Raw genomic sequence first — 26,430 nt, 5'->3', positions numbered from 1 at the left:
TCACAAAATTAGGTTATCTAGTAGCTCAATTAGCATATTTTGTCATGAATTTTCAATCGTTCGATCGGCTTCAATTTTTGAGTTTGACTTCTTTGGATATAAAACAAAGTAAAAAGTATAAAACCCTTTCTCAACGACTTTAGGTTCAATTTACAACACATACCATATACCAGATATTTATTTTTCTTCCCTAAGTTTTAGACTATTGAGAAATATCTCGATTGATAAAAACCCTCTCATCACATGCAATAACTCGATTAAGTAATAATATCTTCTTTATTTTGTCAATGCTTCAGTAATATCTATCGATTTGAATAGAGTCGGTTAATGATTGATATCAAACGTAATCACGTATGTGTTTTCAACAAATTGTTTTTATCAAGGGGAAAAAAAAAAAGCAACAAAAATACATGAACCAAGAACTTCTTAGTGGCCACTACACCAGTATTTTACTGGTAGAATTTTTTTTATAAGAATATTTTAGATCGTAAGATCTGAAATAATAATGTAAAAATACTTTTTTAATAACGATTGATGAAAGAAAAAAAAAGATAAAAGCAAAAAAAACATAAACCCGATAGCTTAAAATACCACCGAACGAGAAACGAGTGGGCAAGAATTATTTGGTAATTAATAAATAATCGAGTGGCGTAAAATTACAAACCAAGCATGATCCCTATCCTTCTTCTTCTCTCTCTCTCTTACCGTAAACTCAACGCCACGTGTCTGACTTTTGGAACATCCCAGAGGACAGCGCTTTTTGTTCTGACTAGACCCAAAAAGTGTAAACAAAAAGCTATGTTTTTTTTTTCTCTCTTTCATTTTGGGACAAATTTTCTAATTTGGATAATTGGTTTTTTTTTGTATGACTTGCAAGATATTTATATTTTACAATTTTTGTCCTTCACATAAAATACCTATTTAATTTTTGGATTGAAGCTGACGGCTACTGAATTTTAAATATCTCTTTCTTCTTTCAGAACAACGCTCGTGTATGTTTCTATTTCGCTACTCGCTTTCTTTGCCACATACTCTTGGTCAAAAAAGAGAGCACTCTAAGAATATATAATTATGATCTGTCATTAAACCTAATTAATCTCATTCCTGATAACTCTTAGGTTCCTAGTCTTTAAGTTTTTGGCTCTAATTATTTATTGCCCTGCTGAAATAAATGAACAATGAAAATGACAGAAATGTACTTCATATGTTTCTTAAAGATTATTACACAAATTAAAAAACAATGATTACTAACTAAAAAAATACATTGTTATTTTTTACTAAAAAAATATTATATAATTATAGACTAATGACTATTCAGATTTTTCAATTTTTTTAATGATTATTTTTTGATGTTTACAAAAATTTAATATCATTTATTAAAAATAGTAGAAAATCAATATTTGTAGAACTTGAAAAAATTACAAAACATGAGACAGAGCTAGTATATAATACATTCAAATGTTTTAGAAATATTCAAACATATATATATATAATCATTTATAATTATCTATAACTGATTCTACTTACTAGTATATCACCTTAATTATGCATATTACCATCAAGATATTGTAACTTTGAACATAAGATTTTTCTTCTTTAAGAGGGAGATATGTCTTATTACTACACTGTAAAAAAAATTAGATATTCAAATCAGAATTTTAATTGATAATGTACTTAAATTGTCGTAAATCATTTTTCAGTTATAATGAGACATTAAATAAGTATAACTAAAACTATATATAATTCATAATCAAACTGTATGTTTAGTAGATAATTTTTGCATAATTTGGTAACGGTGCTCTTTTAAATATTATGGCAAAATCTCGTCCCCCAATTACTTAGATTTTTGGCATGTGTTTACCTTACACATTTACTAGGTAACAACCGCATTTTGTGCGGTATAAAATAATTATTAAATATTTTTACTATAATTTTTACTAGGTAACAACATCAGCATTTTGTGTGAAAATGCTTCTCTTTTAATATATAAGAGATAATTAAAAATCTCGATATTATTAAATTTGGGCTACACAACAAAATTAAATGCCACCAATGATGAAAAACTGAAGTTTGAAAACCGAAAACATTGACCGATTTATATTAGTATTGTTGTTTAATAGCATTCAATGAACTATAGCTTTGATAATCTCTTCAACAAATGTATCTTTTGTTTTCTTAAACATAATTCAACATTTCATTTTTTTTGTTCACAAAAGAAAATAAACACTTGTCCAAAAAAAAAAGAATAAACACTTAAAAGAAAATTATGTGAATCTCCACAAGAATTTTAGCTATTTACTGGCTTATATGTCTTAATTACATAAGTAAAATGGCTAAATTAACCTTAATCAAATATAATTAAAAAGAGTTCCTTCAAACCAAAAAGTTTCTTTGGTTTGAAACTTATTTTTAATCACCATAAACAAATCTACCAAAGAACATCATTCTTGAGGAGCCATCGGTGGTAACGAAGAAGACAAACAGAGAAGCAAGACCATGAAAAACAAATACAAACTAGGTAATAACATGTGCTATTATACAGAGTGAAATTTTTGTTTGATATATTACATTTGTAAATATATTTATTTAGTATAATCTTTATAATATAGACTTATATTGGTTTGAATTCATGAAATTTTAAAATAGTAATCGTTTCATCATAAATTTTAGATTGACATGATAGCGAATCTGGATTAAATGTTACCGAATTAGTAATCGGTTAGATTTTTATCAAAATCTTGAACTATCAAATCAAATAAAAATCGCAAAAATCAAAAATTTCATGAATCAGATGATATAAATAAAATTGTTAACCGGGTCAAACCCGTCCGCTAAGTCATCATGCAATGAGTTTAAATATTTTGAGCCACAAAAACTCTTTGCATCCATCCCTGAAATAGTGAGATCTGCGGATAACCGATGTGCATTTCAATAAATTATTTTTTTAATATATAAAATATATTTAAAACTTAAACTTAATTAATAGTAATGAAATTATGTGATAATTTTTTTAAGAATAACACATTAATTAACTCTAAATATGTTTTTTTCTTAAGATTGTAATTTTGATTAAAATTTGAACTTATTTCTTTAAAAATTATAAAAAATAATATTATGGGAAAAAATAGAATACCATATTCGAATCCAAACTTTAAATATGCACTCCACTTGAGGGGTGGACATTTAAACCGAACCGGACCGAACCAACCGAACTCAAAATGACCCAAACCAAACACAATCCTACACTCCAACCATTCGGTTATGTTTCTTCTCAACCCAAATGGTTCGGTTTGGTTCGGTTTAAAACCGAACCGATCCAATAACCAATGTGTTTCTTAAATTAATTGTTAATATTATTAAAATTATAAACATGTGATCTTATCTATTACCACTTGCATTTTATTTCTATTTTACATTATTTTAAATTTTCTAATAAAATTAACTAAATATAAATATAAATTTAATTATATTTAATATTAGGTATTAATTTTAATTTTCTATCTTTTCTAATTTATTTGATCAATTAACTATTATAAAACCATAATCAATTTTATTTTGTTACAATAATTGATTCTTAAAACCGAATTAAAACTGAACCAAACTAAAACCAAACCAAACCAACCGAACCGAACCAAACATAAACTGACCCGAACATTAACAAAACCGAATAAACCAAACTGAACCGAACCCAAACTGAACCCGAATTTAAACCGAAATGCCCACCCCACTTGATTAATATAAAAAGAAACAAAAATTGGGTAAAGAAGTTAGCGTAAACAACGTTGTTAAACAAGCACGCGTTGGCCACTCGCGAGTTTGGCAAAATGATAATTGAATGAGCTTAGCTTTTCTTCCAAGTGGATAAATTAAATAAATCAAAAAATCTCCGACAAGATTTAACAAAGAACAGATAATAATATCTTCTCCGCAAAGACAAAAAAGCGAAAAGATGAGAAGACAATCCTCCACGTGTCATTAGCATCTTTTAACCTGAGCCACATGATACTAGTTTCTCGAAACACCTCTTTATTAGTATTATTTACGCTTTTTCAACCCAAAATAAACATAAATGCTTACGTGGCTTATCTTCCCCTTGCTCTTTTAAAGTAACCCCTTGACTCTGCTCCTTTCCCTAAATTATTACTATCTTCTCTCTATCTCTCACCAAGCAACTCTCTCTCTCTCCCTCTCTCCGGCGAGAAAACATCTTCAGATCGAATCTTAAACTTTCAAGTCTTCTTCTTCTACAAGCATGGCTATGCAGGTGTGAGATCTTTCTTCTTCTTAAGTTCTTATTCTTATCTTATGCAATCTTGGTTTTTGTCACGATTGTTATATGTTTAAGTCTTGTTTATTGGACAGAGGTTATGGAATCCAGACAGGTTTTAACCTAATATTAGGTTTATTATATCCGAGAGAGAACTAGGTTTTTTTTTGCTGTTCTTATTTCAAGATTAAAAGCTCTATGTATGAGAGAACTTGGAACTGAAGATTATTCGATTGTGGCAGGTTAAAAAATTGTGTTAATAGACCAGGCGATTTGTGGGATATTATGTCCGGTTGTTTACTACTCTTAATGTATTGATGCTTTATTAGGTAAGAGCAAGTTTTTTAATTCCCTAATTATACTACTGGTGGTCTTGACTCTTCTAGATGCGTATTAGTGTTACGATTCTTTGCAAGTTTTAACTTACAAAACATTTGTATTAAGAGACTAATTGTAATTTTTGGATTTGTGATTATAGGAACGTTGTGAGAGTCTATGTGACGGAGGTTCCGATGAGCTTATCTCTTCCACAGATGCCTTTTACCTCAAGGTACTTATTGTTTTTCTTTAATCTCTTTCTTTGCGATTGATTTGGTTTGAGATTTAGAACTTGAGGTTAATTGGGAGTTTTGTTTATTTTTATTAGACAAGGAAGCCTTATACCATCACTAAACAAAGAGAGAAATGGACTGAATCAGAGCATGAAAAGTTTGTTGAAGCTTTGAAACTCTATGGCAGAGCTTGGAGACGAATCGAAGGTGTGTGTGCTTAGCTGACTTTTAAAGAGAGAGTCTAAATGCACATTTCTACTTATTGGGTAGAGTAGAGATCTGACTTTTGTTGATTCTTACTTTGAAAACAGAACATGTTGGTACAAAGACTGCTGTTCAGATTCGAAGCCATGCTCAGAAGTTTTTCTCTAAGGTTGCTCGTGATTTTGGTGTTAGCTCTGAGGCCATTGAGATCCCACCTCCAAGGCCGAAGAGAAAGCCGATGCATCCTTACCCTAGAAAGCTGGTGATTCCAGATGCAAAAGAGATGGCTTATGGTGAGCTAACCGGAGCCAACAAGCTGGTTCAGGATGAAGATGACCGATCTCCAACATCTGTTTTATCAGCTCATGGCTCAGATGGCTTAGGTTCCATTGGTTCAAACTCACCTAACTCGTATTCAGCTGATTACCAACACTCACCGGTATGTTACACGCACACAAGTTCTGATATAGTTTGATAACCGTTTTCTTGTGTAGTCTTGTGTCTGACATTACTAAACTTTGACAGGGGCATGAGTTATCATCTCACACAGAGGAACCACTGTCTCCAGAATCAGAGACCAAACAAAGCCTTAAGCTCTTTGGAAAAACTTTTGTAGTTGGTGATTACAACTCTTCAACTAGCTCTGATGATTCTGAAGATGTCAAGAAGAAGCTAGACTCTGAAACACATGAGTCTGTTCTATGTTCTTCTTCCACTTCTTCTTCGGAAAACATGGAAACAGAAATGACACTTCGGGTATCACCGGAGTTTAAAAGAAGCGAGAGATCGGCTTTCTCTCAGTTGAAATCGTCGGGTACCGAGATGAGAGGGTTCATGCCTTACAAAAAGAGAGTAAAGGTGGAAGAAAACATTGACAATGGGAAAATGTCATATCCTCTGTGGTGAAAACTGTAAATCCTTACTCAAAGTTAGTTGTGTAACTCTTTTGATCTCAACTTCAGTTTCTGTGTATAAATGTCAGAGAATTAGGGAAAGTTGTTTTTTTTCTTGGGTTTAGATTCGTAAGATCACTCCAAAGTTCCATGCCTTCCCATGTAATTTAACCAGTCAGAAATTGAGATCCTTGTACTTACATTTTTATTTGATCAATCAAATCTTCTTGATACTCTTAACTGTTGTGCAATGGTCTCTCTTTCAATGCATTAGTAGTCCCTATTAAAGCTAGCACTTCATCCTAGAGGATAAATCGAATCTTCCTGGTAAGTCTGAACAATCTTCAAGTCTCTGCCACAGCTTTACTTTGTTACAAGAATGAAGCAATTCGATGAGTTCAATAAATAAAAAATGCATACTGAATTACTGATATCAAAGGTTGATACAATACGAAAACAAATTACTTTCATAATCGTTACATAAACATTAAAACAAACCTAACCCTATTTAGGCTAATCTTAGATGTTCTGTTCATACAACTTGCTTATAAAACATAGTAAAAGGTCAATACATGAACCAAATTCAGTAGGAAAGAAAACCTCTAAACCCTAATTCACCCTAATCTTGATCATCCTCCTCGTACGAAACTCTACGACTCAAGGGACACGAATTGTGACGAGCAAGCCACTCAAAAATAAAGTTTTGATGAAACGAATGTAAACACTTAGGCATCTGAATGATACTGTTCTGATGACTCTAATGACGATTCCCACAACTTCTCTAGACATATTGAACACTTCTCATCCAAATCCACGGGTTCCACAGTTTGCTCCTCAAGCAACCTTTGAAACACATCAACCGAAGCACCACTCGACGGAACATAAACAGAGGACAATATAAACCGAATCTCTATAACAACTCTCACGTTTACGGACATGAGAAAAAGGTCTTTGGTCTTTATGATACTGTGCGCACGCGAATACCGACAAAGAGCGATTTCATCAGCCAAATATTGAGAAAAATAAGTATCGCGGTTGAGACGACGACGAAGAAGACGAGAGAGCTTATCTTGATCGAAGCTACGTGGCTTCAGGAGAACACGAGAGACTGGAGTAGGTGGAGTCATGTACGATGCCACGTGCGTTGTTCCAGTAACGTCTTCGAGCAACTCTTCGATCACTTCGTACAGTACTTCGATTTTGATTAGGCTCGTGAACCCTAGAGTTGGAGGTACATTCGACATGGTCGTAGTAACTTGTTGTACTCTCATAGTTTCGGTTTCCATGGTGTAAAAAAAAAAAAACAGAGAATAGTTACGAGACGGACGAGTGGACGACGATGAATTGTCTTGAAGAGTGAGAAGAGACAAGGGAGTGACTAGTGAGATTGGTTTCTTTCAGGTGAGGAGGAGGCTCTGATCTGATTGGAGTATATACAGATAACGTACGTTGCAAACTTGCAATATAATGTGGAACGGTCTGATTAGTTGTTTCATCTTTTATTTATTTAAGTTACTAATTCATGTTTTCCTTTTTTCTTGTTAATCTATCTACAAAACCATGTTTTAGTAGTCTCCACCGTCAATTTGTTTTTAATCCTTCAATCTATAAACTAATCAAATCAAAACAAATCATTAAAGATACTTTAAGTCATTGATTTTTCTTAATCCTTCACTCCTTTTTTTCGTTACTTAAGTCATTGATTTTTCTTAATCCTTCCCTCCTTCTACCATTCATAGATCTCGCCAAAAGACGTAAACAAAAACAGTGGACTATCTAAGCAAATCAAAAAATACATAAACAAAAATAGTGGACTATCTCAAGCTTTGTTCTATTACAAGGGAAAAGAATCTGGGATTTTAAACATAACCAAAAATAGTTGACTATCATAAAAAAGATTTACTCACTTATATTTACAATTATCTATATTAACATTTTTGAAGTACTGTATATTTTGGTTTATGCCTTTTAAGTTTTACTTATTTAATTTTTTTTTACAACATTAACCCTTAAAACAATTTCATAAATAACATTGCAGAGAAACTCAAATACTAAACTTTCTAAAATTGACCAACATTTGTTACATTTATTGCCATAAAATCTTAACAACATCTATACATTTCGATTTTTCCAAAAACAACTCTACCCATTTGTTGGACATGGGTTGCGCCCAATATGTCACTCGGCCCAACAAGACTCATTAATTGTGATTTCGGTCCGACAAAATTGGGAGCAGGTCATTAACATTCCGCAGAGGGTAATCTTGTCATTTCGCGTTGGGAACCCTAGGGAACCCTAGTTCTACATTCGCCTATAAATAGCATCATACATTTATTGAGATGAGGATCCGGACCCCGGGGCAATACCTAGAGAGCAATACTTTGCATCTAAAACTGTTATTGTCTTTTGTATAATCCTTTTTAGCTTCCGAGCTCGTCATTATTGACTTGGTAGTTCTCCTGTGAACTGACGAGCTCGATCTTGGTTCGTGTTAGTGACGACCTCACGATTTCATCGTTAATAAAGAACTAGCTTCATTCTTTCCCCGCAAAATCTTGTTTATTTAGTGTTGTGCTATCCCCAGTACAAACACCATTAAACCAAACAACTCTACCCATTAAAGTTTTAACCCATTAAATCTACGAAGCTATTTTTATGGATGCTAGGATCTCTCTAATTTAAATGATATACAACAGATTTTCCATAACAAAAGTTTACAATATCCATAATTATATTAACATTAATAAATTTCCTAAACCCAAAATCCAATTATAAAATATCACATTAAATATGTTGAAATCCCCCATATAATTTGGTTTATTTTTTATTTTTTGAGGAATTACCAAAAAATTAAAATTCTATTAATTATCATAAAATATATATATTGACATGGAAAAATTATAAACTATAAAATATGCTAATTTGGTAAAACAATTAACATAATTGAACTTGAAAAAAAAAATTATTTGATTACTTTTTTTTACGCAAAAACTTATAGGGAGATAAGTGAAATTATTTTTTTTTAAACACTTTTTTAGATGTGTACCACGAGATATATGTATCACTAAACTATACATATACCACACGGGTTAAAACTTTGAAAACACTACAACAATCCTATACTTTGAATATTTATATCAAATACCTTTAAAATTTTATATTTTTAAAATTAAAAAAATAATAATAAAATAACAAATAAATATAATATAAATTTAAAATTTTTAAAATTAAAAATATTGTCCGGCGGCGGTGCACCGCGGATTAAATTTAAAATAGTTTTAATGGTTTTTTGTTTGTCAGTATCAAAGATTTATGTATTTACATCCACTTTTGTCGAGAACACGTTTTTTGAGAAAGGAAATATATATCGAGATACTCCATTAGTAACAAGTTTGTTATAAATAACATTACGTTTTGGCCACGTAAGTACTTACCAGCACACAATTTCACATTCTTTTGCAGATTTCTTCTGAATCAAGTCTTGGATTAATGGAGATACGGAGCTTGGTTGTTTCGATGAACCCTAATTTATCTTCCTTTGAGCTCCTCTCTCGTTCTGTACCTCCCATCACTCGCTCACTCGTTAGGTTCAAATCAGCTAAACAAGCCCCCCGCACCATTCCTAGGGTTTCGGCGTCGAATAGTGATCAAACTTCTTCAACTGATGTGAAACCTGTTTACGTCCCGACGTCTTCCAATCGGGAGCTCCAGACTCCTCAGTCCTCACTGTGGGTAAATTGAAAATATGAACTTAATAAACTGTTCCTTTCGTGCTTTGCTTGTTAATCAAACAATGTTGTTTTAACTTTTGAAAAAAACAATTTACAGATACCATTTCGATGGATCAGCTGCAAAGTTCTTCGAGGGATGGTATTTCAGAGTTTCAATCCCAGAGAAGAAGGAAGGTTTTTGTTTTATGTATACTGTGGAGAATCCTGCATTCCGGCAGAGGTTGTCACCAGTAGAAGTTGCTCTATATGGACCTAGGTTCACTGGTGTCGGAGCCCAGATTCATGGCGCTAATGATAAGTATCTTTGTCAATACACACATGACTCTCACAACTTCTGGGGAGGTATACTTCTTGCTCCTTTTAAGACATGAATCTTAGTCTTGTTTCAACTTCTAGTACTTATGTTCGTTATTGATCTAAGTCTTTTGTTATATTTTTGGTGCTGGTTCTGTTTTCTTTAACATAAGACTTTAAAGATTCCTTACCTAATCATTTATTTTACTCATGCGTAGATGGACATGAGCTAGTTTTGGGGAATACTTTTAGTGCTGTGCCAGGCGCAACGTCTCCAAACAAGGAGGTTCCACCAGAGGTAGAAACAATCTATCGCTCTTCTCCCGTTGGCTACTCTTTTGTGTCTTTCCGATTATATCCGGCCATCCCCTCAGTGATTTGAATTCTACTTCTACTTGTAGGAAATCTCAAGTTTATATCACTCTTATTATTCACTTGTAATGTTGACATGTAGGAATTTAACAGAAGAGTGTCAGAAGGATTCCAAGCTACCCCGTTTTGGCATCAAGGTCACATTTGCGATGATGGCCGGTAATTATCTGATGCTTTGCACTGCAACTAGATATCACTTTAATTTATTGAAAAGTTTTATGTATTCAATTTACTTGTTTTGGTAGGACTGACTATGCGGAGACTGTGAAATCTGCTCGTTGGGAGTATAGTACTCGTCCTGTTTACGGTTGGGGTGATGTTGGAGCCAAGCAGAAGTCTACAGCAGGATGGCCTGCAGCTTTTCCTGTATTTGAGCCTCATTGGCAGATATGCATGGCAAAAGGCCTTTCCACAGGTTTGACCTTTCCTCTCTTTTATTTTCTTAAGTTAGTAGAAAACTAAGAAAGAAATCATCCACTTGCTTTAATTATTACCCTCTTTTAATCAGCAGCAATTAAACTGTTATTTTAGTTCTTATGATTTTTATCTCTTGGTTTTTGGAGGGTTGATAGAATGGAGTGGTGAAAGGTTTGAGTTCCGTGATGCACCTTCTTATTCAGAGAAGAATTGGGGTATAGGCTTCCCAAGAAAATGGTTTTGGGTAAACAGATCTTATACCTTCTGTTACATTGTCTTGTTCCAGACTTTATGCATCTTGTTGGGCATGTGTATATACCACCCACATGTACTACTACATTTGAACCCTGCTAGATAGCTTTATTTGTCAATGTCTCTTTACAGGTCCAATGTAATGTCTTTGAAAGAGCAAGTGGAGAAGTAGCTTTGACAGCTGGTGGCGGTTTGAGGCAGTTGCCTGGATTGAACACATATGAAAATGCTGCACTGGTATGCCATGAAAGTGAATGAATCTACAATGTTAGAATTAAGCAAACAGCTTACAAAATCTATGTGCAGGTTTGTGTACACTATGATGGGAAATTTTACGAGTTGGTACCGTGGAATGGTGTTGTTAGATGGGAAATGTCTCCTTGGGGTTATTGGTATGTGACTGCAGAGAACGAAACCCATATGGTAAAATTTGTTGTTCTTCCTCAGATTCATTCAGTTTCAGTTTTGACATCATCATATATACCTTATGGCTAGATTCCTGACACTCGATGAATGTCTTGTGGCAGGTGGAACTAGAGGCAAGAACAAATGAACCGGGTACACCTCTGCATGCTCCTACAGGAGAAGTTGGACTAGCTACGGTTTGCAGAGATAGTTGTCACAGTGAACTGAAGTTGCAGATATGGGAACGGCTACATGATGGAAGTAAAGGCAAGGTATATATGCATGCAAAATGGTTAAGAAACCCTTGTAGTTAAAAGTCTTAAGCTAGTCCCAAGGCAGTTAAAACAAGATTAATTATAAACGTTGTTGGTTATGGTTAATAATGATGCAGGTGATACTAGAGACAAAGAGCACAATGGCAGCGGTGGAGATAGGAGGAGGACCATGGTTTGGTCCCTTTCTTCAAGCCACCTGGTCTGTAAACATTGATGAGTATTATAGGAGAGATTTTTTTTAACCAAGTTTTGGAAGAAACATCAAAACACAAATTTGACGTCAATTATGCAAACCAAGCATCATCAATGGACTATAATGTCCACTCATCAATGTAAACTTAGAAATCTTGTAAACAGATCTACATTTTTATGTTGGACTGGATAATCAAATCCATAATGTTTTTGAAATTCAACTCTACAAATGTACTAACTTTTTGTTTTTGATATCAACTCTACAAGGCTATTTCTATACTATCAAACAACTTCATATCAAATATTTGATCATCAAAAAAATATGGCACGAATGTTTTGCCTCTCTACATTGTTGACTCTTTCTATGTCAACTTACTTCAGTGCCTTGTGGTCACAAAGCGTCAATATCACTTGTATGCAGAAGAAACACTGTTTATTTCCAAAAACCAAACCCAACAAAATGCAATACGATAATCTAAAAGTTAATTTGATAAAACTTATTTTGCAAATGAACAAAACCCTCTTTTTAAGCCACATATCTTGCTTTTGTTGTCTCCCTTTTCCAATAACGAAAACAGGACAAGAAAATATGTAGACAAAAAAAATTAGTATTTCTTTTCATAATTTAGTTTGGCCAAGAATTATATAACATGCATTCTCCACTTAAGAATTTTAAAAAGATATATCAGTAATTTTACAAAGAACTTAAAAGGAAAAAAATCATCCACATGTATAATAAAGGTCATGAGATGTCCTAATATTTTTTTTTTTAATTAAAAAAAAAAAAATTGTTTCCCAAAATTCGTAATAATTGTTTTTATTTTTTTTTCCATAATTTATTTTATAAAAATGACCTTTTTTTTTTTTTTTTTGGGTCACCAAATAGCTTTCATTAAATAGAAATAGAGTTTAAACAAAAAAAAAAAAAAAAAAAAAAAAATGACCTCTTTAAATCATAAAACCCTAAACCTTTTTCGATTCTCAGAGTAAACTCTCCATCGTCTTCTTCGCACTCGTCTGCTTCCAATTTCAAGTCTATTTTTCGTATAACAATGACTAATCGCGAAGATACTTCCTCACCGGAGATTCGCTGCGTCTTTGTAGAAACCAACCTCGACACTTGTCTCGCGTTACCCGTACATAAAGATGAAATCATCTCCGATTTCAAAGGTAAAGAACCCAACAAAACAAAACAAATTCATCACTGAATCGGCTTACTCAATCAATCAAATCCCTGGTGATGTTAATTTTCGAATTACCTTATTACTGCGTTTCTCTGATTTGTTTTGGTTCTTGGTTTTAATAGACAAATTACGCAAGGAGCATAAACAAGCTTTCCCAGAAATTGGAGAAATTAATGTTTCTGCGTTGAAGGTATTTTTTTTTTTTTTGTTCATATACGTTTTTTTGTTTGTTGTTGTTAGCAAACAAGTAATTGATTGAGTGGTTTTTTTTTTTTTTTTTATTCTCAGATTCAACGACGAAGAAAGTTTTATCATTTCTCAGAATCTATGAATGTGTATAAGGCTTTTTATGGGATTAGTAAAAACTGGTTTATGTATGTTGATGCTGTAAGAGTTGACAAGGGTGAGGTCCTGACTATAATGGCTGCTGATGATAATCGTTCATTGGTTGACAAGGAGAAGGAGATTGCTAATGGTTCACTACTTGTTGATGGTATGCATACTACGGATTTGGTTCTTTACCAAGGTTTAGAAACCCAAGTAGTTGAGAGGAAGACGAGGAAGAGGAAGATTACAAGTTCGGATGAGAAAACTAGTCGAAAGAAATCCAAGGTTGATCTTATTCAATCTGCTGTTGATACAACCGAGTTATCCAAGGTTGCCTCTCAATCTTGTGTTGTTTCACCAAGAGAAAAGCTAGATGGTGTTCTTATGGGAACAGGTAACCTCTGTTTTGATTGTTATGGAATGTAGTAGTTCTTCAGAGTGTTGGTTCATTTACCTTTGGTTGTGTAATATCTGATGTTCTGTAGACATTGTAAGCGGCGAGAGAAATGGCGTTAGTATGGGAGAGAATCAGCAAACTTCTGATGCGGACAGGCTATTGGAAGAGAAAATTCCCACTGTCAACTCAGAGCTTGTAGATGGGCATACCAGGGGTGAGATGGAGGATGTGCCAGACAATCAAACTGTTAAAGAAGCTCTAGAAAAGCTAGATGATCTTACGGGAGCAATAGAACAAGGTAAATTCCTTTTTTTTTTTTTTTAAACTAAGGTTGAAGTTTGGGATCTTTTATTAGTTGTATGGAGAGATATGGTAGGCTTACCCTTTGATGAAATTTCTGAGTTTCAATAGATACTGAAAAGAGAGGAGATATTGCCGATATAGTCATGATTGACCAAGAGAAGGATCTTCCACCTCCTTCAGAACTTGTAGATGGACAGATTACATCACAAGATGATGAAAGAGGTGAGGGAAGCAGATTGACTCCAAGTGCTGTCGATAATGTTCAAACTGCTGAAATGGTGACTTACGTTGAAAACCAGTTGGAAGCTAGCAGTAGTTTGACAACTGGTCTAGCTGCAGAGAAGAAGAGAAAGCGAACAAAGAGCTCAAAAGATCACATCAATCAGCCTCCTGTTACTGCTGCTACCGCTACTGCTACTGATAATACTACAGCTTCAAGAGAAATTGTGAACGAGATAAATGGACTACCTGGAAATGTAGTACGTGTTGATGCTACTTCTGAATCTTATCCAATCCCGAGAAGAGGAAATCTTGGCAAAGGTAATTTCAGTTCTTCACTGGATTTAGTCATTCTCTGCAATCAGATCTCAGGGAGTTTTTATTATTAACTCATAAATTCATGATGTTATTACTGATTTTTGATTGATTTTTGCTATCCTCTAAGATTACATCGGAAAATTCTATCAACTCATATGATATTATTGTTTGTGTAGAAAATGAGATGGGTGAGAAGATTAATGAAGATGTGGGAAGCGCAAAAGCTAAACCAAGTTCTGTAGATAATATCCAGACCGATAATTTGGTGAGCTACCCAGAAAGTGAGTTGGAGATTAGCAGTGGTTTGACAACCGGTCCAGCTACAAAGAAGAAGAAAAAGCAAAAGAAGTCCTCAAAGGATCGCATCAATAAATCTACTGCTACTTCTGAATCTATTTCAATCTCGAGAGGAGAAAAGCCTGCCGATACTCTTGTAGACGCAATACAAAATGGTAAATTGGTTTCTTGGTCGAGTATAGTTCTTTATAATTATTTGTAACGGGGAGTATCTATTAATTTTCTCATAATTGGTGAATATTTGTAGAAACTGAGATGGGTGACAAATTTGTCAACAAGGTGGGAAGTAGCGAAGCCACACTTATCGATGCTGATAAAATACAAGATGCAAATAATCTAGAAGTTGCTAGTTTGACGAGCACCCCGACTGCCTTGGAGCACATTCCGAAATTTACGGATGAAAACACATCTCGTGAACATGAAGTTTCTATGGAAAAAGGTGAAATAGATGCTGATAAGGCTAAATCCGTGAAGTCTACTAAGAAGAAAAGTTCAAAAAAGGTGAAGACCCCAGCTAAAGAAGACACTCTGGTAGATTCTGGTGCACAGAATGTTGTAGATGGAGAGGGGGCTGAGAATGTTATCAGAAATGTTTTAGATTCTTTGCATCAAAGGAACGAAGTGGAGGAAAATCTAACCAAAAGTGAGAAGAAATCAAGCAAGAGATCGAAGAAGAAAGACTCTTGGAACTTTGTGGAGGAGGTCGAAGTAATAGAGTCTTTGCAGCAAAAGAACGAAGCTGCAGAAAATATTGAAATAAGTGGGAAGAAATCAAGCAAGAAATCAAAAAAGAAAGACTCTTTGAACACTGTGGAGGTTGAGGCCCAAGTACTGTCAGTTGAGGTAAACGATGCTGCTCAGGTTGAGGCTTCTTCCATCGACAGCCCAAAAGACACTGATGCATCATTCACGCCAGCTAAGAAGAATACTGAGAGCAATGCTTCACAGTTGAATAAGATTGTTGAGGCCGACGATACTAATGAGGATATCAACCGTTCCATGCAAACTCTAAAAGAGAACGTTGATATGGGAGACAATTTTGGCTCTAGCCAAAAGGATAATATTGGTGGTGGGGGTAACAAGAAAGATCAAGTGGCTGGTAGAACTAAATCTAAAAAAGAGAAGAAAAGCCTTGATGGTTCCATTGATGGTGCAATGAAACAAAAAGGCGCAGTCAACAAAAAGAAGGAAGCTGTGAAGAAATGCTCTACCCCGGCCACAGTGAACAAGAGTAAGATGAATGTCAACACGAAGAAAGAAGTTGTGAAGAAAAGCTCTAACTCAGTCACAGCGAACAAGAGTAAGACGAATTTCTTTAAGGATGCCGAGATGTCAGAGGATGAATCTAAGACAACTTCGCATGATTCCACTAAATCTCCATCAAATAATTCATCAGATAATGATAGTGATGTAACTTCTTCTATGTTTAGGAAGCAAGGTATTTGATCAGTCCGAATATAACATTGATCACACCTTCTCTCTACCAAATATGCTAATTTTGATTCTTGATATCAACAGGAAACAATCTGGTTGGAGGGACAAATATGTAAGTGACCAGTTAACGACATTATTGTCAATTGTAGATACACATACTATGGTCATAAACCTCTTTGCCCGTCTTGTGAAACAGGTTTTCGGGGAGCCTGCAAGATATCTTAAGAAGCTCAAAAAGTTACAAGGTGGCGAAACTTACAGCTTCTCAATCACAACCCGAAGAATTCGTGGATTTTGTCCCAGATAGCCAATTCAACTAAGTTTTATCTACTATCCATCCTTTTGGATCCAATTTTGACCAAAACCTGAAAAAAGATGCTTAATCTTCCAATCACGGTTTTGCTTTTTCTATGTAATATTGGTACGCTGCTTCTTCTCTGACATTTTATATGTTAATCAGGAGTACTTCAACATGTTAAATCAGTAATCACCTATAATCTTCACGAAGATTGATGGTAAAAAATCAAATATGTTTTGTGTTTGTTTCCTTTTATTTGAATGTGTAATCACACAACTTGGGTGGTTACATATATAATGAAACTATTGTACGATACAAATAGATATAAGAACTGAAACATTAACAGGGTTTGGACACTTCATTAGTTCTGATATGAGATGCACTTTTGGAAGTTAACTTAAGCACCAAACAACCTGAAACTTAATCGTGACTGTGTTCTCCTGCTGTCAAAACAAAACAAAAATAAACAAACAGTTATAACATTAATGTATATGCAATCTGGGGTGTTTCTGAATAATTGTTGCATGTAACTTTACCCTTTAGCTGATGATGGTTTCACCAAAGGCTTTGGAGGAGGAGGCGGAGGCTGAGGTATATCACTCAATATGGGTATAGTTTTCACCTGTTCCAAGCAAAAATATGGTAAAAGAAAACATTTATGTTTCAAATCACACATATATATGAAACCAAAAAAATGACTAAATTATTTTACCAAATTCCGATATTGAAGATTGTAGAAAGAATGGATATATCTTTGCTTTGCTAGTTTCTGATCTTTGTTCAAATGTCTCCAGTAGCTATATGTACTCCCCATGTTTATCACTCTATTTGCATATATTTTCCATGTGTAGCTGCACATATATAATCATAGAATTATAAATATAACTATCTTGTGATGCTTAGAGGCTTAAAGCGTAACCCAAAATAGACAGTTCTATTTATATATACCATTCGTTTATGCGCTGAAGCCCTTCACTCGAAACTCTGTTCCAGTAGTTAGGATCGATATTGCATTTCTCAAAGAAATCAACAATGTTATCGCTTGATTCTTCTCCATTGCTCGGGTCAATGTGGAAACCAGAGACACCATCCACAATAATCTCAGCAGGACCACCTTGGTTTGTTGCAAATGTGACCAAGCCACAGCTCATGGCTTCAATGACAGTAAGACCAAAGGCTTCATAATGCGCAGGCTGCACAAAAGCACCTCTTGTATCTGCGATACATCGGTAGAGTTCACCATTTCTTGTTCTATCTGTTTGAGCTGCGACCCATCTAAACTGACCCTTGAGTTGGTATTTCTCGATCAGAAAATGTATCTTTGTGATCTCTGAGATCTCTTCCCTGTCTTTAGACTTGGTAGGGTCAAAGAATCCTCCAACAATCACAAGGTTGACCAAGCCTCGTAGCCTCTTGTTCTTGGCATACCACTCAGTTAATCCGGTTAAGTTTTTTACAACGTCAAGCCTTGCCATTGAGAAGATGATCGGTTTCTTCTTGTCCATCAAACAACCACTTTTGTTCGTAACAAAAATATCGGTTAGTATTTTGAAATAAACATAGATACCAGTTATATAACATATTATTTTAAATATTATATGTAAACGCAAAGGCATAAATAAACAGTTAACCACTACTTGAAACCGTATAGTAGTATTATGGATATGTAATGACTATGAAAAGTGAAAAAAGGGAATAGAGACGTTAGACGTACATGTGTTCATCATTCTCATTTTGGCTAAACAAGAGTTCTTCAATGGAAGGATAAAGCTTGGTGAATCTCCGGTCTTTCGCGGTAAAAGGGAAGTATATAGAGTCATCCGCGCCGGGAGCTGCGATGTTAAACCTCGGATCAAAGACATTGATGCCGGAGACAACTCTGAATAGCCCTGGAAGTGTGAAGCTCATGTGGCTCTCGTATTGTCCCGCCCTCTCTTTGCTAACATAAATGAACCAAAACCGGATAATGTGAAACTGTCTCGACTGTCATTAAAAATATTGTCTTAATGAAAAGTATTATTTTACCTTCCAGCAATCTCTTGATAAGTGCTTGCTATGATGAAATCAGCAGAGTTCATAGAGATTAAGTCTGCCGTAAATTGAGATGAGAAATGATATTTAGGATCAAACTCTTTCCATTTGAGGTCCGAGTCTTCATATTTAGTCTTCTCCAAGGCATGTGCAATAGTTGCCTAGATTTTTTTATTTCCACTTTCAGTATATATTTTTTTTATATAAATAAAGACTCATAAATAAATGAGTAATATTGGCATAATTTTACCAAATCAAAAGGTAACAAGTAACCTGAGTAATTCCAAGTTTATTGGCCATGAGTGATGCCACCAAGTTTCCATCCGTATAATTTCCGATAATTAGGTCAGGTTTTCCCTCCAAAATATCCAATATTTTTGTTGTTGCATCCTATACTCATATTATTTGCAATTACAAAAATGAAATTTGTATAGAGAGGACAAAAAGAAGAGAAATTTGGTGAAAAAGTAAATTCTGCCATTGTTATGTATGATTTTTACCTTAGTGAATCTTTCTAGGTAAGGGTAGATATCAAAGCGGGAAACCCAACGACGCAAAATCCCATTCTCTGTTACGAATGGAATTCGAAGAATATTCGAATGTTTGGTACCAAAAATGGGCTCCAATTCTTGGTTGCATTTAGTGTTCTTTGAGTCTGGGATTAATCTTGTCACCTAAAATCAGATTCTTGACATCAATATTGCATTAATCAAGGAAACAACTGTGTATATAAATAATATTAAGAAATACTGTACTACAAAAAGTTCTAGTTTGAAAGGACAACAACTGCAAATTTGGATAAAATTCAAAATTAATAAAAGCATGATGGTTATGAAAGATTCGTAAGAATTTAGTGAGAGTTCCCAAGTCGTTTAAATCTTAACCTCCTAAAGGTTGTGGTACTTAAGAGACTAGTTTGCAACATATATATAGGACACCATTCAACTCTTTATTTTATATAACAAAACTAATGTGAATACTTGGGTTTCATGATCAAGACTCAATTTCATGACAAAGAGAAGTAAATCAAAGAGAACTTACAACGAGAATCTGAGGTTTGAAATTAAGGCCTTGAGAGTTGATTCTGTGAAGCAATTCATCTTCAAGGGCCTTCACTTGGTCAAGAATGTAAACAACCTGACCACCAGTATCAGGCAAACCAAGAACATCGGTTTGACCAAAGTAGCCGTGAACCGAGAAGATGACAACGTTAAAGATTCTAGGAATCCTGGCGAAGAATCGATCAATGTTGCGAGGATCAGGGGCTTGAAGAATCTCCGACAAGATTCTCATTGTCTCCTTAACTCTCCCTGCGCTATCTCCCCATCCTTTCTCAAAACCCCATTCCTTAAATCTGTTTTTGAGTTAAGTCAAAATTAAACCGGTCTTTAACCAACCTATCGGTTAGCAATGTAAATAGTTAAGAGAAGAGGTGTTAAAGGGTTAACCTGAGTTCAAAGGCTTGGAAAGATGTGTCCTTAGGCAGTTCCGATAGGAAAACATCTGCCAAGATCAAACTCATCTCAAGCTTTCTAGCTGTGTTTAGAGTCTCATTCATCATAAGCTTCTGAAATTTATATAACAACATTGACTTATATAAGCTTAAGATATAGGCTTCAAATATTTATTTGTGTTTACGTTTGCATTTACCTTTTTTCCAAATGAATCAAGTTTCTTTCTAACAGAATTATTTTCTTAATTAGTGTAAAGTAAATGCAAACACATAAAAATAATTTTCTAATATTAATTGAAGACGAAAAATGTTTAGGGAATTTTAAAAAATGTATTACCACTCAATCCTAAAATTCCTGTTGGTCGTATTATTCTCGCCGTCTAACGATTGAGATATCTGTTATAGTTTTTCAAATTTTCGTTTTTTATTTTTATTTTGTTGATTTGTTTTTAAGCTGCTTCAGTCGGATCTTAAACTTTTGTTTTTTAGTTTTCGTTGTGATGTTGCGATTTGCCCAATGATGCATAAAATTATGTTATAGAGCGGTTGTATTTGAGTAATCTCCGGCATGTTGTTTTTAAAACCTTAGAAAGAAAGCCTTGAGCGCTGTCGCTTCGTAGTCGATGAACATCACACACGCGCACAATCTCAATTCCACCGTTTCATCATCCCACACACTTGTTAGTCGGATGCGAAGCGGTGGCGCTCAGGGTTTCATTTAAGGTTGCTGGGTTTTACTCATTTACTTTAAGCCGTGAATGATCAGATTTATAGCTATGAGATCTGAGGGCTCCTTTATTTTATTTAATACACATGGAGTGCCATTTGGCCGCCCACGTGGCTAGCGATCCGATAGCTAACACGTGGACCCTTGCTCTGTCGGGTATCCAATAGCTAATACGTGGACTCCTACTCTATCGGGGAGCGATATCTGGGTTAACAAAAAAAAAAAAAAAAAAATCCAAAAACACTACATACAATAGATTTACTAAAATTCCTAGTTGGCAAATGGACTAGTAATCATGTATAATAAAACCTGTTTTAGTGTTATTTTAGAGTATTTCTCGTATAAATTTATTTTTTTTGAAAAAAAAGTTTAATGTTTTTGAACCACTTGTTGAGGGTGGTATGTTAGGTCTTCATCCTAATTTTCTAAGAAATATGTGTGGTTTCTGTCTATAATTTTTTTCATGAAAAGCAAACGTAAAAAACGAGAATGTACATAAGGTAAAAGAAAAGTCAAAGAAATAGAGGATTTTATGTGGTTAAAAGTAACCTCTCCTTGATGCTCAAGTGACAATAAGTAGTCCACAAGAGACTGCAGGTTATCGTTTAAATGGCCTCCAAGTTTCGAGGACACAAAACTCAACCCGTTTCCTATTGAAGACGACAACGAAAGCTGAGGCAGAGTGAAATCCAACGCACCAAAATCGACCTCCAATGCGTTTTCATCGTTTGCCCTGTTTATAAACTTCTAGTTAGATCATAATGAGATCACGAAAGCGAAAGTATATTTTGGTAAAGAAAAAGAAGAGAGACCAGTTCTCGTCAAAGAGAAGCTCTTTGAGTTTGAGATATTGCGTGCTTGATAAAGCTTCTACCGAGAGATTGGAAGAGTTAACCTTCACGTATTGCCAATTTCCCGGGTTTCCTCTAACCGCAAATGCCACATTTGGAGGAATTACCACTGCCTCCTGTAGTTTCATTCACATTTACAATGCCAAATTTAGCTCACCAAGTGAATTTTCTTTTCAAACCAATGAACCTTAGAGATCATGCAAAAGTGAATAAAAATATATATAACATGCAAAAGTGAATAAAAGTGAATAAAAATATATATAACATAATATGATGATCATGCAAAAGTGAATAAAAATATATATAACATAACTTTCCATCCAAAATGAAGATAAAAAAAGTTAAGTTTGAATATTGGTATACAGTTGTCTAATGTACAAAATATTCTATGGCTTTTGATTTATATATTAGATTTGTCGTTTAAATCATTTTTAATCTTATACATTTCAGTATATTTATTATTTATCTTAAGATATTGATTATATTGGATGACATGTGAAATTTAATTATTAAAAAAATGTAATTTACATAAAATGAAATAGAAATGGTACTGTTATTCATGATATATCGTACCTTACAAATACTCCTAATTTTGATAATATATATAATTTCATATTATAAGATAGCTAAATAAAAACTTACCTACACAAAGCGTGGATAATAATCATTATAAAATATTCTACCAAAAAAAAATAATCATTTAAAAATATATAATAATTAATTAGACAATATGACCATCTATTGCAAAGTTATTTTGAAACAGAAATCCATAAACCTTCATTCTTCAATACTTTATTAGAAAAATATTCAAGTCGCCATTTGGAAAAAATCTTATAAAACAAATGGTAAGACCTGAGTGAAGCACAAGATCTTGCCAAGATCGCCTTCCATGACTCGCCTTCGTTGCGTTACATCATTGATAACAATCTCCATCTCATCTATCAACTGGTTCAGTTTCATCACCCTCCTGCCTTTCTCTATGTACTTCTCGAGACAACGTTTTATGTTCCCGCGGTTTTGTCCCATCGTTTCTGGGATCCCATTGCCTAACGATCCAGATGTTTTTTCCATAGCGTTACCTACCTTGAGACAAAACACAAGAAGGATAAACTAAACGCGGGTTTTCGCGTTGGTTTTGATTGATTTCGTACGTATTGGCAGCTTTGTCTATACTTTTATAGGAGATCTAAGGTATGAAGATACGACATATCTTTGTGGATATGTTATTGTGTGTGGGTCATATACCTTTCGTTTTAGCAAGGTCATGTTTTGTCCTGCAACTAATTAATTTGGCTTTCGCTTCTTTGTTTGTGTCTTTAGAAGAGAACGATTCAAACCAAAGGCAATGTTACAAATACATTATTTGCCATACGGGACAATTTAGAATTAATTTCTTTTATAATATAATCGTAATTTAGTAAGGGTAAAGAAATTGAAACATCCCATCCAATCTCATTTGCATTGGATGGGATGTTTAAAAGTCATGGTTTATTGACACATATTAATCAATGTGATTAATAAACTAACATAACTGCATAATCAATTTTATGTTTTAAAACATGATTCAACTTATTTCTACAACCAAACTATGGTGTCTGAAGTCTCTCAATAACTTTATGCTAGAAATCGATTTTTCTCAGGTGTCGCAAGAAATATTTCACAACTTTGTCGAATTTTCACATTCGAGAAAAGTGATTCATCAGTTATATATTAGAACTAAAGGCTTGAAAAAAGTATAAACTAATAGTAATTAGTTTATGTATAAAGTAAGGTGGTCATGTAGTTAATCGAGCGAATGTGATACACATAGTTAACGGGCACGAAATCACTTTTGGAGAAGCGGTCTCATCCATGGGAAGTCTTTGATACCAAAGCAAAACCACTCGTTAACGAAACGATTCCTCAATCAAATGAGTCAAGTGTGATAGCTGTGTCACAGGGAATCGTCTCAAAGTCGAACCACGTCTAATTATTATTATTTTTTTTCTTTTTGTCACAGGGGAGTCAAAACCTTAAGTTATACCAAGAAATACAAAATAATAATACATGTATTAGAGCATGGCCATTGCACATCCCACTAGGATGTCTTTTGTTTTTTTATTATTTAAGTGAAAAAAAAATAATGTTTTAATTGTGAATTTTGCCAGATCTGTGTCTCTGCCGAGATCATTTTAGATACTCAGAGACACGGTAACGTGTCAAAATTTCAGTGGCTACGTTTTGTTTTGGTTTCTTTTGTTTTTTTTTTCTCTTTTCTTTATTTGCTCCTCTGTCTGTCGAAACGAAACGACGAAAGCAAATATCGATTTATCAAAATCGACATCTTCTTCTTCTCCGATTCTGCTTACTTCTTCTAGGTAAGAATTTTTTTTTTTTGTATCAACAGTCGAACAAGAATTGTGTTTCGACTTTGGTGTTGAGATTGATTAATTGATTGTCTGCTTTGTGAGGTTTGCTCTGTATTGATACTAATCACTGTGTTTAGTTTGTGTTTGAATTCGATTGAAGTTTTGAAATTGCTAGGGATTTAGTTAGAATGATGGGTTTGTCTCGGTAGCTGATGGGTTTGTCTCTTTCAGAGATGAGCCAAACAAATGGTGTGGTTCTATACTCTTATAATATGCTTTCTTGAAATGGAAATTATCGACACTGCTAAGTTAACTGATTAAGCTTGTTTTATCTGGTTTTCTAATGATCGAATTAGATGGCTCTTCAAGCTACTGAGAGAGATGTTTATGAGTTCTTCTCCAAAGCGGGCAAGGTTAGTGACTTTGTTCTTTTCTACTTTGTTTTTGATTTCTCTTTCTGCTTCTGCTTGTTAAGGCCGTAGAAAGGTTGGCTACTTTGTTTGGGATAGAAACGCTTTGGGTATGTCATATTCTGCATATTCAGGTTGGCTATTATTGTCTTGTTTAGGAGTCGTTTACTAGTTCTACAACAACTTGTGACAGTTGCCAAAAGCACTGAGTTCAAAGACAAAATCAAGAACGTTGGTGCCAGTCTTGTCAAGCAGGTTGCAAATGCTACTAATGATGTTGTTGGTGATGGTAAGTTATTCACTTTGATTGAAAATTCTTGGCTCTTAACTTGATTTCGTGTTCTGTCTTGTTTGGTTCTGCTATTGTGTTGTGTCTTGTTTGGTTCTGCTATTGTGTTGTGTCTTGTTTGGTCTATTGTGTTGTGTCTTGTTTGGTTCTGTTTTTATTAAGTGTTGTTTGGTTCTGTTATTGTTTGTGTTGTTTGGTTCTGCTTTTGTTTGTGTAGTTTGGTTATGTTCTTATTTGGTCAAGGATGAGATCGTTCTTGATGGTAATGACATTGAGCTTGTGTCAAGGTCATGCGCTTTGATCAACCAGGTACGTACTACTCTCTTGTGTGTTAGATAGGTGACATTGTTTTGGGTTGATGCTTGGATTTTGTATTTACATCTACGGAATGGTTCATAAGCTCTGGGCAAGTGTGCATAGTGTTTTGGATATTTTAGGCTTTCAGTGATAGGGAGATTTGTAATTTGATAATGGTTATATTGTATGTGCAGAAATGTCACGTAAAGAAGAAGGATATCAGGAAGTTTCTTGATGGTATCTATGTCAGCGAGAAGAGCAAGATTGTTGAAGAGGAATAGTTTTTATCAATCATCATAGCTCCATTGTCTCTATTTTTGAATGTTAGTTTCTGTGTTATGGATTAATGTTCAGTTTCTGTGTTATGGATTAATCATCATAGCTCCATTTTCTCTATTTTTCAATGTTCAGTTTTGTGTTGAGTTTGGAATCAAGACACCCATATTTAGGGATGACTAATGAGAGGATAAAAACTAAAAACTATGGGATGAAGAGATTAATATTATTTTTAATATTATTAAAAGTTAAAGACACTAATTTGAGGATGTGCAATGGGTTTTTTAATATTATTTTAATATTATAACATACAAAGGTCTTTCAACAAAACAAAAAGTTTTATTCTATATTTAGTAGAGGCCGAGGAAGAGCAAAGGAAGTTCCAAAAGCAGAGATTAAGATGAAGTAAGGGATCTAAAAGTGGCCCATACAAATTCGTTTCCTTTGGTTAAGACAAGCCACTATATATTTTGTTTATTATTTTCAGTTATTTATGCAGCGGCCAAGAGAATAATGATCTTTAGTATTTGAAGCTATCTTGTCGTCGTATGTAAGATCATCTTTAACAGAATTGAAGGATCCTTCTGTGAGAATATTTATGTCTAGAGCTAAAAATAACCAAACTGGTTATTTTGTTTCTTTATGAAACTCTAACTCTCAATATATTTTTAATACAACCATTTGCTTATACTCAATTCTAAAATCAGTATAACTAACTAACCCCATCGAACGTTTTATTAATTTCCAACTGATTGTTAACATTTTTTATTTCCACAAAAGATTGTGGAAAATACATAGCACATAATAATATTGTATGATTGTTGACCAAAAATAAGTTAGATGTATTATTATTATTAGATGAGGACCTGTCCAATGTACAGGTTTAAAGTTTTATAAATGAAATTAAATTTATTAAAATTTGTTGTATCTTGTATATAAATTTTATTTTTGTTATAATACACTGTTTTATATCTATTTACAAATCTTTTATGTATGTTACTATTAAAAATATATTTTTTACAACTAAATGTACTTTTGTATGTTACAAAAATATTCTTTATCACCATCTAGAAACTGTCTATATAAATACATTAAGCCAAGTATATTACTTTCACTTC

General features: G+C 34.0%; 5 protein-coding genes and 1 pseudogene across 17 annotated transcripts; 4 read left to right on the top strand and 2 right to left on the bottom strand.

Moving 5' to 3' along the window:
- The first annotated feature begins 4,061 nt into the window (after nt 1–4,061).
- LOC104719342 (protein REVEILLE 2) lies at nt 4,062–6,155 on the top strand. 3 transcript variants are annotated; one of them, XM_087469880.1, is made up of 7 exons: nt 4,135–4,264; nt 4,363–4,426; nt 4,510–4,596; nt 4,746–4,817; nt 4,914–5,025; nt 5,130–5,461; nt 5,548–6,155. In XM_087469880.1, exons 6-7 carry the CDS (start codon nt 5,261–5,263, stop codon nt 5,926–5,928), a joined length of 582 nt encoding a protein of 193 aa, XP_087326006.1. In that variant the 5' UTR covers nt 4,135–4,264; nt 4,363–4,426; nt 4,510–4,596; nt 4,746–4,817; nt 4,914–5,025; nt 5,130–5,260; the 3' UTR covers nt 5,929–6,155. The 3 variants fall into 3 exon arrangements, with proteins under 3 accessions (XP_087326005.1, XP_087326004.1, XP_087326006.1); XM_087469879.1 differs by lacking the exon at nt 4,363–4,426 and having other exon boundaries at nt 4,062–4,264; XM_087469878.1 differs by lacking the exons at nt 4,363–4,426; nt 4,510–4,596 and having other exon boundaries at nt 4,062–4,264.
- Nucleotides 6,156–6,433: 278 nt separating this feature from the next.
- LOC104719344 (uncharacterized) lies at nt 6,434–7,332 on the bottom strand (annotated as a pseudogene).
- Nucleotides 7,333–9,404: 2,072 nt separating this feature from the next.
- On the top strand, nt 9,405–11,903 carry LOC104720514 (tocopherol cyclase, chloroplastic-like). The gene is made up of 10 exons (XM_010438406.1): nt 9,405–9,643; nt 9,744–9,988; nt 10,159–10,238; nt 10,395–10,471; nt 10,558–10,727; nt 10,876–10,973; nt 11,114–11,218; nt 11,288–11,404; nt 11,509–11,658; nt 11,778–11,903. The coding sequence occupies exons 1-10, from the start codon at nt 9,405–9,407 to the stop codon at nt 11,901–11,903; spliced, it is 1,407 nt and encodes a 468-aa protein (XP_010436708.1).
- Nucleotides 11,904–12,643: 740 nt separating this feature from the next.
- On the top strand, nt 12,644–16,860 carry LOC104719341 (uncharacterized). Its single transcript, XM_010437253.3, has 9 exons — nt 12,644–13,023; nt 13,160–13,227; nt 13,326–13,758; nt 13,850–14,059; nt 14,173–14,604; nt 14,778–15,053; nt 15,146–16,336; nt 16,417–16,444; nt 16,529–16,860. Exons 1-9 carry the CDS (start codon nt 12,906–12,908, stop codon nt 16,650–16,652), a joined length of 2,880 nt encoding a protein of 959 aa, XP_010435555.2. The 5' UTR covers nt 12,644–12,905; the 3' UTR covers nt 16,653–16,860.
- Nucleotides 16,842–22,882, bottom strand: LOC104719340 (sucrose synthase 5-like). 4 transcript variants are annotated; one of them, XM_010437251.2, is made up of 13 exons: nt 22,545–22,882; nt 21,654–21,808; nt 21,391–21,574; nt 20,110–20,228; nt 19,703–20,015; nt 19,162–19,335; nt 18,935–19,051; nt 18,656–18,822; nt 18,345–18,569; nt 17,579–18,145; nt 17,343–17,481; nt 17,167–17,252; nt 16,842–17,073 (listed from the first exon to the last, which is right to left on the bottom strand). In XM_010437251.2, the coding sequence occupies exons 1-13, from the start codon at nt 22,761–22,763 to the stop codon at nt 17,028–17,030; spliced, it is 2,511 nt and encodes an 836-aa protein (XP_010435553.1). In that variant the 5' UTR covers nt 22,764–22,882; the 3' UTR covers nt 16,842–17,027. The 4 variants fall into 4 exon arrangements, with proteins under 4 accessions (XP_010435553.1, XP_010435554.1, XP_019086776.1 ...); XM_010437252.2 differs by having other exon boundaries at nt 16,842–17,070; XM_019231231.2 differs by lacking the exons at nt 21,391–21,574; nt 21,654–21,808; nt 22,545–22,882 and adding an exon at nt 20,452–21,082.
- Nucleotides 22,883–23,637: 755 nt separating this feature from the next.
- LOC104719339 (large ribosomal subunit protein uL6) lies at nt 23,638–25,432 on the top strand. Of its 8 annotated transcripts, none has more exons than XM_087468351.1 (6): nt 23,901–24,049; nt 24,216–24,289; nt 24,397–24,453; nt 24,609–24,739; nt 24,957–25,048; nt 25,231–25,432. In XM_087468351.1, the coding sequence occupies exons 3-6, from the start codon at nt 24,422–24,424 to the stop codon at nt 25,315–25,317; spliced, it is 342 nt and encodes a 113-aa protein (XP_087324477.1). In that variant the 5' UTR covers nt 23,901–24,049; nt 24,216–24,289; nt 24,397–24,421; the 3' UTR covers nt 25,318–25,432. The 8 variants fall into 8 exon arrangements, with proteins under 8 accessions (XP_010435552.1, XP_087324482.1, XP_087324483.1 ...); XM_087468354.1 differs by having other exon boundaries at nt 23,917–24,049; nt 24,644–24,739; XM_087468352.1 differs by having other exon boundaries at nt 23,946–24,049; nt 24,201–24,289.
- The last annotated feature ends 998 nt before the right edge of the window (nt 25,433–26,430 follow it).

This window comes from Camelina sativa, chromosome 10, assembly GCF_030686135.1.
Source record: "Camelina sativa cultivar CO46 ecotype springtype chromosome 10, ASM3068613v1".
In the NCBI taxonomy this organism is placed as follows: domain Eukaryota; kingdom Viridiplantae; phylum Streptophyta; class Magnoliopsida; order Brassicales; family Brassicaceae; genus Camelina; species Camelina sativa.
The sequence above is the reverse complement of the archived record's forward strand: the minus strand, read 5'-3'. Positions and strand labels throughout refer to the sequence as shown.